Below are 18,642 nucleotides of genomic sequence, written 5' to 3'. Positions count from 1 at the left end.
GTCCCCTCCCGCCTCGGGGGCGTGCTCCGTCCCCTCCCGCCTCGGGGGCGCGCACCGTCCCCCTGACACGCGCTTCTAGGGCGCGCGCTGTTACCCCCTTCGCACTATTATTCCTCTCTCTCTCTCTCTCTCTCCCTCTCTGCGCGCTGCCGCCGGCAGTTGGGCCGCTCCAGATTCAAACTTCTCCCGCGCGGCAAGCCGTTGCCGCCCCGCCCCGCCACGTCCGGACAGCTATCCGCCAGCAGGGGGCGGTGGAGGGAGCCAGGTGGACCAAGCGGCTCTTGGCCGTGGGATGTTGGCATCTGTCACATTGGCACCTACCATAATCCCTCCAAACCTCTGTGACCATGTACTGTGACCATGTACTGTGACCATGTACTGTGACCATGTACTGTGACCATGTACTGTGACCATGTACTGTGACCATGTACTGTGACCATGTACTGTGACCATGTACTGTGACCATGTACTGTGACCATGTACTGTGACCATGTACTGTGACCATGTACTGTGACCATGTACTGTGACCATGTACTGTGACCATGTACTGTGACCAGGAAGGAACTGCAGATGCTGGTTTACACCGAGGACAGACACAAAAATGCTGGAGTAACTCAGCGAGACAGGCAGCATCTATGGAGAGAAGGAATGGATTACGTTTCGGGTTGAGAAGGGTTTCGGCCCAAAAAGTCACCCATTCGTTCTCTGCACAGACGCTGCCTGTCCCACTGAGTTACTGCAGCTTTATGTGTCTATCTTTGTCTTTTAAATGTTGTTATGGTACTCATCTCAACCACTCAACAGAGCGTTTGACAGCACTGGGCCTCTACTCGCTGGAGTTTAGAAGGGTGAGGAGGGGGGACCTCATTGAAACTCACAATGATTTAAGGCATACATAGAGTGGATGTGGAAAGGATGTTTCCACTGGTTGGGGGGGGGGGGGGGGAGTCTAGGACCAGAGGTTATAGCCTCAGAATTAAAGGGCGCTCGTTTAGAAAGCAGGCGAGGAGAAACTTCTTTAGTTAGAGGGTAGTTAATCTGTGGAACTCATTGCCAAGACAGCGGATATTTTTATGACAGAGATGAACAGATTCTTGATTAGAACGATTGTCAAGGGTTATGGGGAGAAGGTATGAAAATGGGATTAGGAGGCAGAGATCAGCCATGGTTGAATGGCAGAGTGGACTCAATGGGCCATAATGGCCTAATTCTATTCCTATGACTTGTGAATTTCCTCTGGCAACACCCACCAGGTTGATGAAAGGGAAAGCAAGAGATACATGAAGTTAAGAGATATCAATATTCATACCGCCGGGTTGCAAGCTGTCCAAGGAAAATAGGTGCAATTCCGCCAATTTGGATTTGGCATCACTCGGACAATGGAGGCGGCCCAAGACAGAAAGGTCAGTGTGGGAATGGGAGGGAGAGTTAAGCTGTTTGGCAACCAGCAGATCGCAACGGCCCAGGTGGACTGAGTGGGTGTTCAGCAGACATTCACTAAACCTGCGCTTGGTCTCACCAATGTATAAGAGTCCACACCTGGAACAGCATATGAGGTTGGAGGAGGTGCATTCGAACCTCTACCTCACCTGAAAGGACTGTCGGAGCCCTTGGACGGAGTCACGGTAGGAGGTATAGGGACAGGTGTTGCATCTCCTGCAGGAGTTGGGGAGGGAACGTCTCTGCAGATAAGGGTGGAGATGGGACGATATGGCTAATGGTGGGATCTTCTTTTCCCTATCTCATTCCTGTACCTTTAGAAAGTGAGCTGCACATACATGCACCAGATGAAAGATGTATTGGCATCAAACAGACCCCAGTGCAGGGCATGCCTTTTTTAAGTCTGCGATTGATATAAGGATGCATTACAAGGGACCATTGGCACATGCCAGCTCCCAGCGCTCCCATTCCCTCTCCCTATATCACTGTAGATCCCTAACTTGTGTCTCATGCCTGCGACACCCCTTTGACTCTTTTGGAACTGATCTACGCCGAGGCATAATTTACAGTAGGGGCAGCACAGTAACACAGCTGCTGCCTCACGGCACCAGAGACCCCGACCTCAGGTGCTGTTTGAATGGAGTTTGCACATTCTTCCTGTGACTGCATGGGTTTCTTCCCACACCTTTTGCATACCAATTCCCTAATTTAATCTGCCTTCCAAAAGATGTTAGCAAGATTTTTTATTGTATCCTGACAACATTTCAAGCAAAAACAGTACACATTCAGTACTTGGTCAAGCATTTTAATAGCTTTTGTTGAATACATTGACCATAATACTTCAGTTAATTTACAAAGGAATTATAAAGCTTACAAGTATGTTACAGTGATTTCCAAAGGTATATTTCATTTCTCTAGTGGGAAATGAATACATGCTCAGTTGCAAGGATACATGTATACAAATACATCTGAATACAGGGAACACAACCTTTTTAATCAATTTAGCAGCTCAAGATTTTATATGAAGTATGCAATGTGCCTAATTTTAGAATAGAGTTTTATAACTACTATAGAATTCAACACTACAACTATACCTATAGCAGAATATAAAGAGTAAGCATTCTAGGGAAGAAGCAATATCAATATCTAAAATAGACAATGCAAGAGTTTCAACATAGATTAAGGAAATTGACCAACAAATTTAGGAAGAACACATATTAGGTCATGAACTCACCAAAAGCAGTGCGATTCATGGAGTTCTTCTGATCCTGCTAATCAAGACTTTCCTATCCTTAAAATGCATTTAGTTTTCACCCTAGATCACCCATGTGGCTGCTGTGTAATACAAGGCAGATACTACTAAAAGTGTGCCATTTGTAGACTTACAGACAATTGGAAAGCTTTAAAAGAAAAAGAAAATTGTTCTTTATGTTCAAACATGTGAATTACCCTGGTTTGAGAATTTAAGAGTCTATCGATGTATCTCCTTGTTCAATTGGAGGCGATTTATCTGGTAGCTTCTTAAAGATGTAAAATGCTGAAACACATTTCTTATCTACATAGTGAAAACATTTAGCATATTCAATAGGGGAAATTTTGCTTTACTTTGAGTTTTGTTTAAAGAGTGGTGTGCAGTTTGCTTTTATGCCATAATCACTAAGCAGGTCCCCTTTTCTATTGGGTGACAAACCATAATGAGGACAAATAGAAACAATTGGCAGTTATGAATTTCTACAAAGAAAGGTACCTATAAAAACAAATGTACATGAAATTAGGCACCACCATATACAAAATAACTGCCTATCACAGTAACCAGAAACAGAATCATGCATCTGCTAGCATAAAACAAATCGGTCAAAAGAATTGCATTTGGGCTTTGTATAATTTGGTCAGATTGATATTTCCTGTAGCATGATTCAACCACTAAGGCATTCAACCACTGTGACATATCTACAATGTTTGCACATTCAAGTCCTTGAGATCAATAAAAAAGGACATTTGCCTGGCCCAAAGTTTGATTGTTGGATTTTTTTTCCATTAGCTTTCTCAAATCTATAGAAACTATTTGTATTCAATTCCATTCAATGTTGAATTAGAAAGTCAGTACCTTCCAGATTAAGACTTTATCATGACTGTGACATCGAACCTTACTGGTTTTAACAGTTTGGATTCTTTTGTTTAAAGTTATAATTTCCCCTTCCTTCATCCCTGTCAACTCTTTCAATGCCACCCACAAAGGGCATCAATGGCCATAGTGTATGTTTTGCAGGGTAAGCAACTTGAGGCATTGCAATCAAACACTCCTTTCTCAAATGAACTCCAAACATTTGTATTCACATCAGAGTCTATTGATTGCAAACTGGATCCAAAACCATTCATTGCCTGATGTTTTACCCGAGTCAATGGAGCCACAGTTTAAAAAGTAGGAATTTACTTGTGATCCAGTTTAAAAAAAGATGGTTCATATAGTGAAAACACTATTGGATAAAGATGCTGAACTTTGGGACTCTCCATTCCCAGATTATTTTATTCATTTTAAATGTTGTAAAGGAGATGAACAAAAAGTAAGATACAATGAACCAGACTTGAAAACTTCATCAAAAGCATGTCTCCTTGCCCAAAACTTAAAACGGTCTTCATTTCAATGTGAAGCTGTTCAACTGCATTTACACAACAGAACACAAAAATACAACCTGTTTTAATGATACAGTTTAAGAATTTTATCCTAGTTCCAGTGCATCGATTTGATTGGATAAATTATTTTGTATATTACAACATATTTTGTAAAGTAGGAAAATGTTGCAACAATTGTGTTAAAAGATTATAAGGAAGGTCAACAAATAGTATTTTAGTGTGATTATAAACTCCCTGCTTCTAAAGAAAACAGCGACATCAATATGTTATGAAGGATCATTTACTAATTAAGTCAACAAAAGAAACTTGCTTATAACACTTACAATCTGATTTTTGTGTTTTTCGATTCAGACGGGTGACGTTTTTCATTTTGTAAAAGTTACAATTTTTAATTCTTTCCAGATCTTTTCCACTCTTTTAATCACTGTGCCAATTAACCACATTCATATGATCTAATCCATAAACTTAGTTCCTTAACAAACATTTACTGCTCCATCCAAGTAATCTGAATACGAGGAAACATTTTGCTTGTGTAAATATCCCACTTCAGTGTTGGCTTTGAAATAAAGTGGGGAAAAAACTTAGTGAATAGTGCAGGTTTACTTAGATTCTTAGGCAATGTTCAGGAATTCAGCCAAAGAGATTTTGCAACTGAATTGTAATAAAAAAAATTAAAAGATCAATTTAGTCATCGTGATTAATCTTTGTTCAAATGGAAATGGACAGGAACTAATCATGTCATGAAAGATAAAATATCCTTTAATCACATCTTGAAATATTTTGAAGTTTTCACTAGTTAAATTCTTCCGCGACAGTACTGGTCAATAGATAGAAAATAATATGATACAATTCAATGGCAATCCTATTGTCTTGGCATGTCTAAAAGGCACATTCCATAACCATCTACGACAGAGAAGGAGGTGTGATAGAGATTTAACTTTGTTTTCTGGAATCTATAATTTGATGTGGCGCTAAGTTACAACACGAGACCTTCATAAATTGGTCCGTCGGCCTCAGGCGATTCCCTCCGCACGCGCAGGTGCTCCAGTGTGTTGTGAAAGTGTTTGTTAATTTGTTCCGTTTCTTCACTGGATTCCAAGTTTGGAAGATCTTCCCTTATTTTTTGAATAAGCTGATTTAAGACTTGAATTGTCACCTGCAATAAAGTTTGTTTGAAAAAGTCGACTTTAGTTTAGTTTTGAGATACAGCGCGGAAACAGGCCCTTCAGCCCACTGAGTCTGCACCAACCAGCAATCCCCACACCTGGTTTAAAAAGTACAGATTTTCCTAGTCTACATAACACAGATGCACAAAGCATATTGAAACAGGACACCATCCATCCCTTTGGATGGTATTGCTTAGAGCAGAGGAAATAGCCCTAAGCTGATCCTTTGAAGTTTCCATAAGTGACCAAACATGCAGAATAGGATGGAATGAATGAATCCTGGAGATTGCCGGCTATGGACAAGCGTGGATTTGATCAATGCCCTGGAAATGGGTAGGCGCAAAGACACCTCTGCTGTATTGGATGCTGGTAGTCAATCTTGATGTGGGATGGGAAAGTTAACAGTATCAAAGGCTGCAGAAAGATGGATGGCATGGGGTGGTGTAGAGAGAATGAGATGTTAGATTTTGCAGATGTTTTGATGCTGCAGAAGGTCCAATTGGTCAAACACAAACTCCATTTCCTGCACTAACTAATTTCATATAACCCAATCTGACCATTTAACCACAATGAGACCAACGAGTCTTGGTGCTCTTCAAATCGAGCCAGTGTTCAACCTCGCATACAACCCATCTCTCTGGATGTCACACATATCATGAGAAAATGTTGGCAACATCAATATATATTTGGTTCCCAAATTTCCAGTCTCTAATATATTCCAACAAATACAATGTCACCCGATGAGTTAGATTAACTGATTAGACCTATAATAAAATATTTGTACCCAAGTCAACATGACTTATTACAGCAACGATCCAGAAGACCTGACTTTTTTTCTGCACCAAGTAGCAATAAGACAAGTAAGTATTTAGATTAAATAGATTTAAGCTTACCGCCTCATTTTCTTTCTCATAAAAATATATATATCGATTAAGGATTTCAGTGAACAGCTGTACTTGTAATGATGGATCCATGCACTGATTTGCTATCTTCAAAGCCTTCTTCAGGCATTCCATCACTCTCTTGCCATCATGGATCTTTGAGGGGAAAGTGGAAAATATGGTAATAATTCAATGTTAATTTAAAGTTTAAACCACAGGTGCTCCCCGGCTTATGATGTTTCAACTTGCGATAGTTCGACTTTGCAATGGTGCAAACGCCAGCGACCCGCCGCTCGCTTCCGGCCACATAATCGCGCATATTCAATGCATTTCGACTTACAATACTTTCTGTTTCCGATGGGTTTCCCGGAACGGAACCCCATCGGAAGCTGAGGAGCACCTGTATCTTTTTAACCAAAAATAATTAACACACTACAACTGATCATTATGAGGCAAAGTTCAATGGAACAAGTATGGAACAATGGAACAAGGCAACAGTCAAGCACCCAGTTACACCACCTCCATACCAATCCCATTTTATTCTCATCACATTCCCATCAACTTCCCCTCAGATTACATTACTCATCCTGTGCACCAAGGATAATTGTCAGGGTTGAATTAACCTACTGACCCACACGTCACAGATGATGTTTGAGAACAGAATGGAGTAGAGATTGCTGGAGCTGTTCTATTGCTATGTCATTGTACTACTATTTGTTTCAGCTTGATCATGATAAATTTCTATTTCAGAATTTAATTTCAGATGATCAATAATATTTAGGCAACTGTAATGGCACTGTCTCAATATTGCTGATTCCAAGTTGAATTTGGATTAAAAATACCAGTTTTCAGAGCATTGACTCTTGTTATGTTGACAAATATGGCTCATCCAATCCTATGTAATTGGACAATAATTGAGATGAAGCATCTCATGCAAACTTTTCCCCTTGAACAAAGCATAACCTAAATTGTTACCAGATGCTGGTTTACCAAAGACAGAAAGTGCTGGAGTAACACAGCGGGTTTGGCAGCATTTCTGGAGAACAAAGGTGACATTTCAGTCCAGGTCTGTTCTTCAGCCAATTAACAAATAGAGGTGTAAATTGTGTCATGTGACAGGGTTAATTAAAAATACTTTTAGGGTTTGTAAATCATAGATCTTCAAAGAATTATATTCTATAAATTTTACCAAGATATGCTCAAGTCCAGAGCAGACTTCAATAAAGCCATTACATAGGTATGAGGGTGAACTGTCATCTGACCAGCCATCAGAGCCTCAGACCACTGATTCAGGGACAAGTTTGAATCCCACCATGGCTGCAGGGGAACATTAAAGTGCTAGTCTTAGTAATAGTAATCATGAAACTACTGGGATTGTTGTAGAGAACCATCGGATTCACTAATGCCCTTCAGGACAGGAATTCCCAGAGTCAGCGTGATACAGTGTGGAAACAGGCCCTACGGCCCAACTTGTCGACACCAGCCACCATGTCCCAGCTACACTAGTCCCACCTGCATGCATCTGGTCCAATAAATATTAACAATTTAGACGAGGGAATTAAATGCAACATCTCTAAGTTTGCGGATGACACAAAGCTGGGTGGCAGAGTGAGCTGCGAGGAGGATGCTATGAGGCTGCAGGGTGTCTTGGATGGGTTGGGTGAGTGGGCAGAAGCATGGCAGATGCAGTATAATGTGGATAAATGTGAGGTTATTCACTTTGGTGGCAAGTACAGAAAGGCAGATTATTATTTGAATGGTGTCAGATTAGGAGAAGGGTAGGTGCAACTATACCTGGGTGTGCTTGTACATCAGTCACTGAAAGGAAACATGCAGGCACAGCAGCCCGTGAAGAAGGCCAATTACATGTTGGCCTTCATTATGAGAGGTTTTGAGTTTAGGAGCAAGGAGGTCCTACTGCAGTTATACCGGGCTCTGATAAAACCGCACCTGGAATATTGTGTGCAATTTGGGTGTCCTAATTTGAGGAAGGACATTATTGCTATTGAGGGAGCGCAGCGTAGGTTCATCAGGTTAATTCCTGGGATGGCGGGACTAATGTATGATGAAAGAATGGGTCGACTGGGCTTGTATTCGCTGGAATTTAGAAGGATGAGAGGGGATCTTATAGAATGTGGCGGCTCCCAAGGGTCGGGCCATACTACTACCGACCCCTCGGCACGGGAATGGACCAGTCCCGGGAGGCGGTCCTGGACTCAGGTATATAAGGACAAGGTTTGGGCGCCAAGCCATTCCGGCAGACTAGACCCGTCTGAGACCCACGATACAATAAAATATACCTTCCCGAAATACCTGGCTCCTTGCCTTTATCGACGCGCTACATTGGTGACCTCGACGGTCCATTCATTAGGATGGACAGAAAAGCAGAATCCGACCGCCCGTCCGGCTCGCAGGCCGACCAGGCCCCAGCTGTCGACGCGGTAGGAATCAAGCTCCCGACCTTCTGGACCACCCGGGCTCGCGTTTGGTTTTACCAAGCGGAGGCCCAGTTCCAGCTGCAGGGCATCACAGTGGATAACACCCGGTTTTTCCACCTGGTGGGAGCCCTTGACCAGGACACGGCCGAAGAGGTAACGGAGTTCCTCCAGGACCCACCGGCCCACGATAAATATAAAGCCCTTAAGGAGCTGCTGCTCCAAACCTACGGGCTAACCCGAATGGAGCGGGCCGAAAGGCTCCTCCACATGCCAGGCCTCGGTGACCGGCGCCCATCTAGCCTCCTGAAGGAGATGGTCGCGCTGCTCGACGGGCACAGACCGTGCCTGATGTTTGAATATACGTACCTGCACCTGCTGCCGGCCGACATTCGCCTGCAGCTCACAGACGCCTCCTTTGAAGACACCCGGGCCCTCGGCAGGCGCGCGGACGCGCTGTGCGCGGCGCGCCGTGATGATGTCAGTGCGCTAAACGTCACTCGAGAAGCGCCCGATTTTCTCCGGTCGGGCGGGGGAGCTGTGGAAGGAGTGACAGCTACGTCTCGGAGGCCTGCGAGATCGCCCCCGGTGGCCATTGCGGGTCGTGCACCTGCAGTCCCACATCAGCAGGCTCCAGCCAGCACCAGCAAGAGGTACTGGTGTTATTACCACCAGCGCTGGGGTGCGGCAGCCCGACAATGCCGCCAGCCGTGCACGTTTCCGGGAAACGCCGGGGCCGGCCACCAATAGTCCCTGCAGCGGCCGGCCAGATTCACCGCCTCTTCGCCTGGGATCGGCGGTCCGGGAGCCGCTTCCTCGTGGATACCGGGGCGGAGCTGAGCGTCCTGCCCCCTTCGCCGCTGGACATTCGTTCTGGGAAGCGGGGGCCCATCCTCACCGCGGCAAATGGGAGCATTATTCAGACATATGGCGTCCGCACGGTCCACATCGTTTTCGGCGCCAGTCATTTTACGTGGCTGTTTACGATCGCCGACGTCTCCCAGCCGTTGCTCGGGGCCGACTTTCTGCGGGCTCATTCTCTCCTCGTGGACGTCAGGCAGCAGCGCTTGGTCCACTCCGCCACGATGGAGCCCATCGCGTTGCGGCTGAATGACCCCATTATACGCCCGCTGTCGTCCGTGGACTCCCATTTCGCTCGGGTGCTGGCGGACTTTCCGGATATTATGGCCCCGCAATTCCGGTCGTCGACCCCCAAGCATGGGGTGTACCATTATATCACAACTACCGGCCCACCCCTCCACGCACGAGCACGCCGACTCCCGCCTGAGAAACTACGCCTGGCACGACAGGAGTTCCGCACGATGGAGTCCTTGGGGATCGTCCGCCCTTCCAACAGCCCATGGGCATCTCCACTCCACATGGTCCCCAAGGCAAACGGGGGCTGGAGGCCTTGCGGGGATTATCGGCGGCTGAACGTCGCTACCGCCGAGGACCGATACCCCGTGCCCCACATCCAGGACTTCAACGCCCATTTGGCTGGGGCCACGATATTTTCAAAGGTGGATCTGGTGCGAGGTTACAACCAGATCCCGGTCCACCCGGAGGATGTACCCAAGACGGCAATCATCACGCCGTTCGGACTCTACGAGTTCGTACGGATGCCGTTCGGCCTCAAGAACGCCGCGCAGTCATTTCAGCGGTTAATGAACGGCGTGTGTCGCGGGCTGGATTTCCTATTTGTCTACCTTGACGACATGTTGGTAGCCAGCCGCTCGCGGCAGGAGCACTGTGCCCACCTCCGGCAGCTTTTCCAGCGGCTCAGCGAACACGGGTTGGCCATAAACCTCGCCAAGTGCCGCTTTGGCGTGGCCACAATCGACTTTCTCGGCCACCGTGTGTCCTCGCAAGGAGCGGTTCCCCTGCCGGACAAAGTAGACGCCATCCGCCGGTTTCCCCGTCCGTCCTCGGTGCGTGGCCTGCAGGAGTTCGTCGGCATGGTGGCATTTTATCACCGGTTCCTGCCATCCGCGGCCCACATCATGCGGCCGCTATACGAGCTGCTGGCGGGCAAGCGTAAGACCGTCGTGTGGACAGACGAGGCCGTAACAGCCTTTGATGCGCGAAGGAGGCCCTGGCTCGGGCTGTGCTGCTTGTTCACCCACGGGAGGATGCCCCGACAGCCCTTACGGTGGATGCCTCAGAGTTGGCGGTTGGTGCCGTACTGGAGCAACTCACGGACGGGGGTTGGCGCCCCCTGGCCTTCTTCAGCCGGCACCTCGACAACGCCCAGAAGAAGTACAACGCTTTCGACCGCGAGCTCCTCGCCCTGTACCTGGCCGTTCGTCACTTCCGCTATTTTCTGGAGGGCCGCCCGTTCACCGCTTACACGGACCACAAGCCGCTCACTTTCGCCCTGGCAAAGGTCTCCGACCCATGGTCCGCCCGACAGCAGCGCCAGTTGGCCTACATATCAGAATTCACCACCTCCATCCGCTTTATCGAGGGGAAGGAAAACCGGGTGGCCGACGCATTGTCTCGCCCCGCCATCAATGCCGTGTTAGAAGTGGCACCCGGCATTGATTATTCTGCCCTGGCGGAGGCCCAACTAACGGACGGGGAGATGCCCGCCTACCGGACTGCCATCTCTGGCCTCCGCCTTGAGGATGTTCCCCTCGGCCCCGGAGCGACGACGATACTTTGCGATGTGTCGGCAGGTCAGCCGCGCCCCATCGTCCCGGCCGCGTGGCGCAGGAGGGTGTTCGACGTGGTCCACGGGCTGGCTCACCCATCCATCCGGGCAACGATCTCATTGGTAGCTGCGCGGTTCATGTGGCATGGTCTGCGCAAGCAGGTTGGCCAATGGGCCCGCACCTTCATTCCGTGCCAGACGTCAAAAATTCAACGCCACGTCCGGGCGCCACTCCAAGGGATCGGTCTACCCTGCCGCCGTTTCGACCACCTGCACGTGGACATTGTGGGCCCGCTCCCGCCGTCCCGGGGCATCACCCACCTCTTCACGGTGGTGGACCGCTTCACGCGGTGGCCGGAGGCCATACCACTGGCTGATACGTCTGCAGCCACATGCGCTCGTGCGTTGGCCGCGCACTGGATTGCTCGCTTTGGTGTGCCGGTGGTCATCTCATCGGACCGGGGGCCACAGTTCACCTCCGAGCTGTGGTCGGCCATGGCCCACCTGTTGGGCGTGCGGCTGCACCACACCACGGCCTATCACCCGCAGGCAAACGGCTTGGTGGAGAGGTTCCACCGGCAGCTGAAGGCAGCGCTGAAGGCGCGACTCGCCGGCCCCGACTGGATGGACGAGCTGCCATGGGTTTTGCTGGGCATCCGGACTGCCCCCAAGGAAGACCTGGCTTCATCCTCAGCGGAGCTCGTATACGGGTCACCGCTCACGGTGCCCGGGGAGTTCGTGCCCTCGTTGCCGGGGCGAGAGGAACCGCCCTCATCCACCCTACATCGCCTCCGAGAGCGAGTTGGCAAGCTCGCACCCGTGCCGACGTCCCGCCATGGGACATTCCGCCCTTACGTGCCATCGGCCCTCCAGGACTGCGCCTTTGTGTTCCTGCGCCGTGACGCCCACCAGGCGCCACTCCAGAGGCCGTATGAAGGCCCGTACCGGGTGCTGGAGCACGGACAGACAACCTTTGTTTTGGACATGGGGGGCCGGCCAGAGGCCGTGTCAATTGACCGCCTGAAGCCGGCCCACTTAGACATCGACCAACCGGTGCGGGTGGCCCAGCCTCGGCCACGAGGTCGCCCCCCTTTGCGGGTCCCACTGCCTGTCCCTCCAACTGTGCCTCCGCCGGCCCCTCTGTCGACCGATTACCGTACGCGGTCCGGTCGGGTTGTGCGACCACCAGTGCGTTTCGTGCCTCCGGATCTGGAGGGGGGTACTGTGGCGGCTCCCAAGGGTCGGGCCATACTACTACCGACCCCTCGGCACGGGAATGGACCAGTCCCGGGAGGCGGTCCTGGACTCGGGTATATAAGGACAAGGTTTGGGCGCCAAGCCATTCCGGCAGACTAGACCCGTCTGAGACCCACGATACAATAAAATATACCTTCCCGAAATACCTGGCTCCTTGCCTTTATCGACGCGCTACAAGAAACATATTAAATTCTTAGAGGATTGGGCAGGGTAGATGCAGGAAAAATATTTCCGATGTTGGGGGAGCCCAGAACCAGGGGTCACAGTTTAAGAATAAGGGGTAAGCCATTTAGGACTGAGATGAGGAAAAACTTTTTCACCCAAAAATTTGTGAATCTGTGCAATTTTCTGCCACAGAAGGCAGTGGAGGCCAATTCACTGGATGTTTTCAAGAGAGTTAGATGTAGTTCTTGGGGCTAAGGGAATCAAGGAATATGGGGAAAAAGCCGGAAAGGGGTACTGATTTTGGATGATCAGCCATGATCATAATGAATGGCGGTGCTGGCTCTAAGGGCCGAATGGCCTACTCCTGCACCTATTGTCTATGTTTCTATGTCTATGTTTCTATCCCTCCAAACCTGTCCTATCCATGTACTGTCACCTGTCACATTCTGTCAACTTTAATTTTGTCTTTGTGCAACTACAGACCCACTATTGTTGAGAAGTCTTTGACAGCTTCCTTGGTTCAAGGGGAAATGAGGAAAATACAACAAATCTGTAACATCAGTGATACCCACATTCCGTAAACAGATATAGAAAAGGTGTGTCAAGGCAGGTTAGAAAATTAAATGTAAAGATTACGGCAATCACATGAAATACTTTGTAACATTCATTGAAAGAACGATAAACTTTATTTAAATGAACATAAAGATAAATTTTATGTTAAACAAACAAACATTAGACCAAAGAATAAATACATTAGAAAGGTGATCTATCCGGAGCAAATCAAAGAGATGAATAATAATGAAATAAAACCGTATAACATTGACAGGATAGACAGTTGGAGTTTTAGAAGCAAGCAGAAGTATCACCAAAATATTGATAAAATATAAATTAACCATAATCATGCTGATAGCTAAAAAGATTTGTAAAGATCATACCAGACAGAAAAACTTCATGCAGAATAAACAGCCTATACTTTAAACATTTTTTCTACTGTTGCACATAAAGGTTTCTAGATAAGGAAATTGCAGTCTCATGGGGATATGTCTTGAAATAACTAAAGTAGAGGAAATCCCGGAGAAATTAATGGAACTCAAAAACTAACAAATCCCCTGGACAAATAGCCTGCACTTTTAAAAAATGTAACTGCCAAGGTTGTGAATATATAAGCTGGAAGCTAGTAAATCTAAAGATAATAATTCAAGGCAGAAGAAAATGTGGAACTACAGCCTGCTAGCTTGATATTAATCAACAGAAAATGCTGAAATCTACAATTGCAACATGCTACAAAAGTAATTTTTCAAATTCAGATTGCAATTTGTAGGCAAAACCACTGGACACAATATTTCTACTGAAAGATATGCTCATAGAGAGTCAGAATGATACAATGTGGAAACAGGCCTTTCAGCCCAACTTGCCCACACCGGCCAACATGTCCCAGCTACACTAGTCCCACCTGCCCACGTTTGGTCCATATCCCTCCAAACCTGTCCTATCCATGTACCTACCTGTCTAACTGTTTCTTAAATGGTGGGATAGTCCCTGTCTCAACTCCTCTGGTAACTTGTTCCATACACCCACCACCCTTTGTGCGAAAAAGTTACCCCTCAGATTCCTATTAAATCTTTTCCACCTTAAACCTAGGTCCTCTGTTCCTCGAGATTAAGTCTTTTCCCCTTCATCTTAAACCTAGGTCCTCTGTTCCTCGAGATTAAGCCAACATTGTTCCAATGTATACAACGTTGGTGAGACAGCAGTTGGAAATTGTGGGCAGTTAAGCTGCTGCGTTCAAGGAGGTTATTCTTGCCATTTAGGTTAGCGCAAGGTTCACACAAACGATTCCTGGGATGAAAGAAGAGTTGACCAATGAAGAGATCGAGTAGAAGCAACTTGCATTTTCTTGAATTCAGTGGAATGCGAGGGCTTCTGATCAAAACATGAGGGGCGACGAGAGATACAAACATAAAATGCTGGAATTACTCAGCAGGCACGGAAGAGCAACAGAGCTAATGTTTCCGGTTGAAGGCTGCCACTACTGTTTCAGGAATGCCTAACCCACTGTTCTACTCTGCTGAAGGGGTTTCCACCTGAAACTCTGGCTGTTCCTGTTCCCACAGAAGCAACCAGTTCTGCTGTGTATCTTCAGCATTTTCAACTTTAGTTCAGATTTCCAGCATCTGCAGTGTTTCTTATTTTCAAAGGCAATAAGGGGCTAGACACTGAGAGATGGTCTCACATGGCTGGGGATGTGAACCAGAGCAGAGGTTCACAGTAGGAATAATGTCTTCACTCAGTTTCCATATCCCTTTCAGTAAAGAATACCAGAGTATGTAAGCTCTGGCATTTGAGTGTGTATAGCTGATATTCTAAGAGGTCTTTGATTCCTGAAGAATTGGAGACAATGGTAATATATGGTAAAGTAGAAGAAATTAGTGATTTTATTTCACAGTAGAGCAGACTCGGTGGCTATATTTACTCCTGTTTGCATATATAACTTCATATTTAAGGCAGATAGGCACAAAGTGCTGGAGTAACTCAGCGGGTCAGGCAGCATCTTTGGAGATAAAGGATGGGAGACATTCCGACCTGAAATGTCACCCATCCTTTTTGTCCAGAGATGCTGCCTGACCCACCTAGTTACTGCAGCACAGCATCTATCTTCAGTATAAACCAGCATCCGCAGTTCCTTTCTACACATTTCATATATAGGGCACTCAATAAAGCTCCATATATTTAAATATATAGGTACCACACACTATGAAACTACATTAGCATAACAATTAACATAATATCCAAGTTGTTAAGTTTAAAGAACTACTGGTAAAAATGTCACACGTTTAATATCACGTTATTACCTCTTCACCATTCTTATCCGTGTTCCGTCCAGACCAAAATAAGTGCGCACAGATGCTGACAGCACGACACTGATCGGGCTTTTTAAGCAGCTTTGAGGCAGCCAGTGCACACTGCGTCCTCAGAGGCTCGTGGTTCTCTTCACTAAAACACTTCATCCGCTCAAATGTTCCAATTATCAATGTGATTGCTGCCAGCTGGGCCTTGGAATCACTGATTTCATCTTCATACAAGGAGAAGGCCTGAAAAAGCACAATTTAAAAGTGTGTAAATGGTTTTGAAACTGGCATATCATCGTATTCAGAATGCAGGGCTTTACCATAAACTTACACATTAATGGTATTGCAATCTACTGCATCTCGGTAACAGACCACACCAAGTATCCTATTTCATTCAAAATAGATTAAGTCTGTAGGGGAAGACACTCAGAGTTGTATTAGAGACACTTAAAATTTTTAATGTGCGCTTTAAAATCAACATTAGAAACAATAAAGGACAAAGAATGGAGAACAGAAAGAACTGCAGGTGTTGGAATTTTGAGAAAAAAACATGCTGGAGTAACTAAGTGGGTCGGACAGCATCTGTGGAGGGATTGGACAGGTGACATTTCAGTTTGGGACCCTTCTTCAGACTGAGCCAAAATAGTTATTTTGCTTTAAAATAGGCACCTCCAAAACTCAAGCCTTATCCCTTAACTTATTTTTATACTCAAAAATTGTTTTACATATACAACCTGCCAATCCTTACCTGTGACATGAACTCGTACGCCACAGTTTCATGATTCTCAAATCCAATGTCGCCGGCTGCAAGTGCCCCCTGCAGAAACAGGCGCAGCGGTAACTCTGCAAGCTCCGCTTTGATCAGGGCACTGATGGTCTGATGGGCAAAAGAAAATATCTTCTGGCACTTCTTTTCCCACTTTTCATCCTGGCAAAGATAACCAGAAAATAAGTTTATTTGAGGAATCATGCCTTCTATTCAAAGTTTGGAACCAGTCATTTTACAAATGATGTTTGCATTGCATTTTTACTCCAGTTATGATTATATAAAAGCCACCCTTTAATTTTACTAGATTAAAACAAAACATGCATAATCATACTTTAAAACGTCAACTGAAATGGTCAAAATGAAACAGTAAAGCACAAGAACAGGCTCTTTGGCCCACAATGTCTGTGCCAAACATGATGCCAAGAACCAAATCTTATCTGCCTAAACTTAATCCATATCCCTCTATTCCCTGCATATCAAAAAGTCTCACATATCATGTGCCTTTCAAAAAGGCTCTTAAACCCCACTGTGTATCTGCCTCAACCATTACCCACAGCAGAATGTTCCAGCCTCTCATCACCCTCTTAAAAAAATTGCTCCACACATCTCTTAAACTTTTCCCCCTCTTACCTCCTACCTCTTATGCCCTCGAGTAATTAATTTTCCCATTCTGGGAGAAAATGTTCTGACCGTCCACCCTATCTATGGCTCTGAATGTTATACACTTCTATCTTGTCTCTAGAGCATTCCAAAGAAAACAATCCATGTCTATTCAACCTCTCCTAGTAACTAATGCTCCCTAAGAGGACATTCTTGCTATTGGGGGAGTGCAGAGTAGGTTCACCAGGTTAATTCCCGGGATGGCGGGACTGACATATGATGAAAAAATGGGTCGACTGGGCTTGTATTCGCTGGAATTTAGAAAGACGAGAGGGGGGTTTTATAGAAACACATAAAATTCAGAGAGTAATGGACAGGGTAGATGCAGGAAAAATGTTCCGATGTTGGGGGAGTCCAGAACCAGGGGTCAGTTTAAGAATATGGGGTAGGCCATTTAGGACTGAGATGAGGAAAAACTTTTTCACGCAGAGAGTTGTGAATCTGTGGAATTCTCTGCACAGAAGGCAGTGAAGGCCAATTCACTGGATGTTTTCAAGAGAGAATTAGATTTAGCTCTTAGGGCTAAGGGAATCAAGGGGTATGGGGAAAAAGCCGGAACGGGGTACTGATTTTGGATGATCAGCCATGATAATATCGAAGGGCCGAATGGCCTACTCCTGCATCTATTTTCCATGTTTCTAACCCAGGCATCATTCTAGTAAAAATAACTGAAACAAGGATCAGGACCCCGGAGCACTTCACATGCTATTGTCAAAGGATTAACACCACAGGACTGCAGACTTTGTGGTCCACTGAAAGACTTCAGCACCAGGACAGGTTAAAATTATTACTACCCTGTGCAGCGTCCTAATTCCTCAAAATATCACTACATACAGTCATTCATCTTCACGCAGTGAGCTTCAAGGACACACGATACATATAGGAGAAGAGGTTAATACACAAAGATTTCAATAGATTAATTTAATTTGTGTACATCTTTAAAACCCAAATCATTCAGTCTTAGCCTTTTAAACTATTCTGCTTTCTGTTTTTCTCTTCCAAAGAGGACGCCCTCAGTTTTGCAGATTACATTCCATCTGCCCTGCCCTTGCACACTCACCCCGCCAGTTTACATCTCCCAAAAGTCTCTTCTCTTCACATTCCACACTGCCACCTAGCTTTGTATTATCAGCAGACTTGAATACTTTGCATTCCCTCACCTAAATCATAGCTACAGACAGTGATGAGTTGGAGCCTCAGCACCAATCCCACTGGAATTATACAGGGCTAAAAATAAACTGAGATAAGGTCTGTTTATTGTACACATCTGGACCAGCTGCTCTGAAACTAAAAAAATCAGAGTAATCGAAGCAGCACACCAAACTATTCACTTTCTTTGCTCAGATTAAAGTTGTATACATGTTAAAAGACTGCACCTTACCACTTTTGAATTCTCTTTATAGCAGAATGCCAGTTGATAGGCAGCAAAAACCAATGGTGGTAAAGTGAAACGTATGCGTTGATTTCCACCAGCACCAAAGTGTTTTCTGGCACTGTTTAAAATCTGATGGAAGAGAGATTAAGTGAAATCAAGAGTTAAGAGTGTTTTATTGTCATATGTCCCAAAATGGAACAATGAAATTCTTACTTGCAGCAGCAAAACAGATATGTATGCATAGTACTTTGTGCAATCATAGAAATTATTATGAAATACATTTAGGTTAAGATGGATTCTTAACTCTTACAGTATATTTCTAGTATATTTGAGGCACTGATGATATTGGAAATAGAGAATT

At 45.9% G+C, this 18,642-nt stretch overlaps 1 protein-coding gene across 1 annotated transcript in view; it reads right to left on the bottom strand.

Annotated features, from left to right (window-relative positions):
* Window positions 1-2,237: 2,237 nt before the first annotated feature.
* Window positions 2,238-18,642, bottom strand: part of vps35 (VPS35 retromer complex component) — a 44,817-nt gene continuing 28,412 nt past the window's right edge. The window contains exons 13-17 of the mRNA XM_078400445.1: window positions 18,288-18,410; window positions 16,226-16,405; window positions 15,481-15,720; window positions 6,134-6,277; window positions 2,238-5,230 (exon numbers count right to left, since the gene is read on the bottom strand). Coding sequence (XP_078256571.1) covers window positions 5,051-5,230; window positions 6,134-6,277; window positions 15,481-15,720; window positions 16,226-16,405; window positions 18,288-18,410 — 867 coding nt within the window. The 3' untranslated portion in view covers window positions 2,238-5,050. The remainder of the gene's footprint in view (window positions 5,231-6,133; window positions 6,278-15,480; window positions 15,721-16,225; window positions 16,406-18,287; window positions 18,411-18,642) is intronic.

Source organism: Rhinoraja longicauda, chromosome 6, assembly GCF_053455715.1.
Source record: "Rhinoraja longicauda isolate Sanriku21f chromosome 6, sRhiLon1.1, whole genome shotgun sequence".
Taxonomy (NCBI): domain Eukaryota; kingdom Metazoa; phylum Chordata; class Chondrichthyes; order Rajiformes; family Arhynchobatidae; genus Rhinoraja; species Rhinoraja longicauda.
The sequence above is the reverse complement of the archived record's forward strand: the minus strand, read 5'-3'. Positions and strand labels throughout refer to the sequence as shown.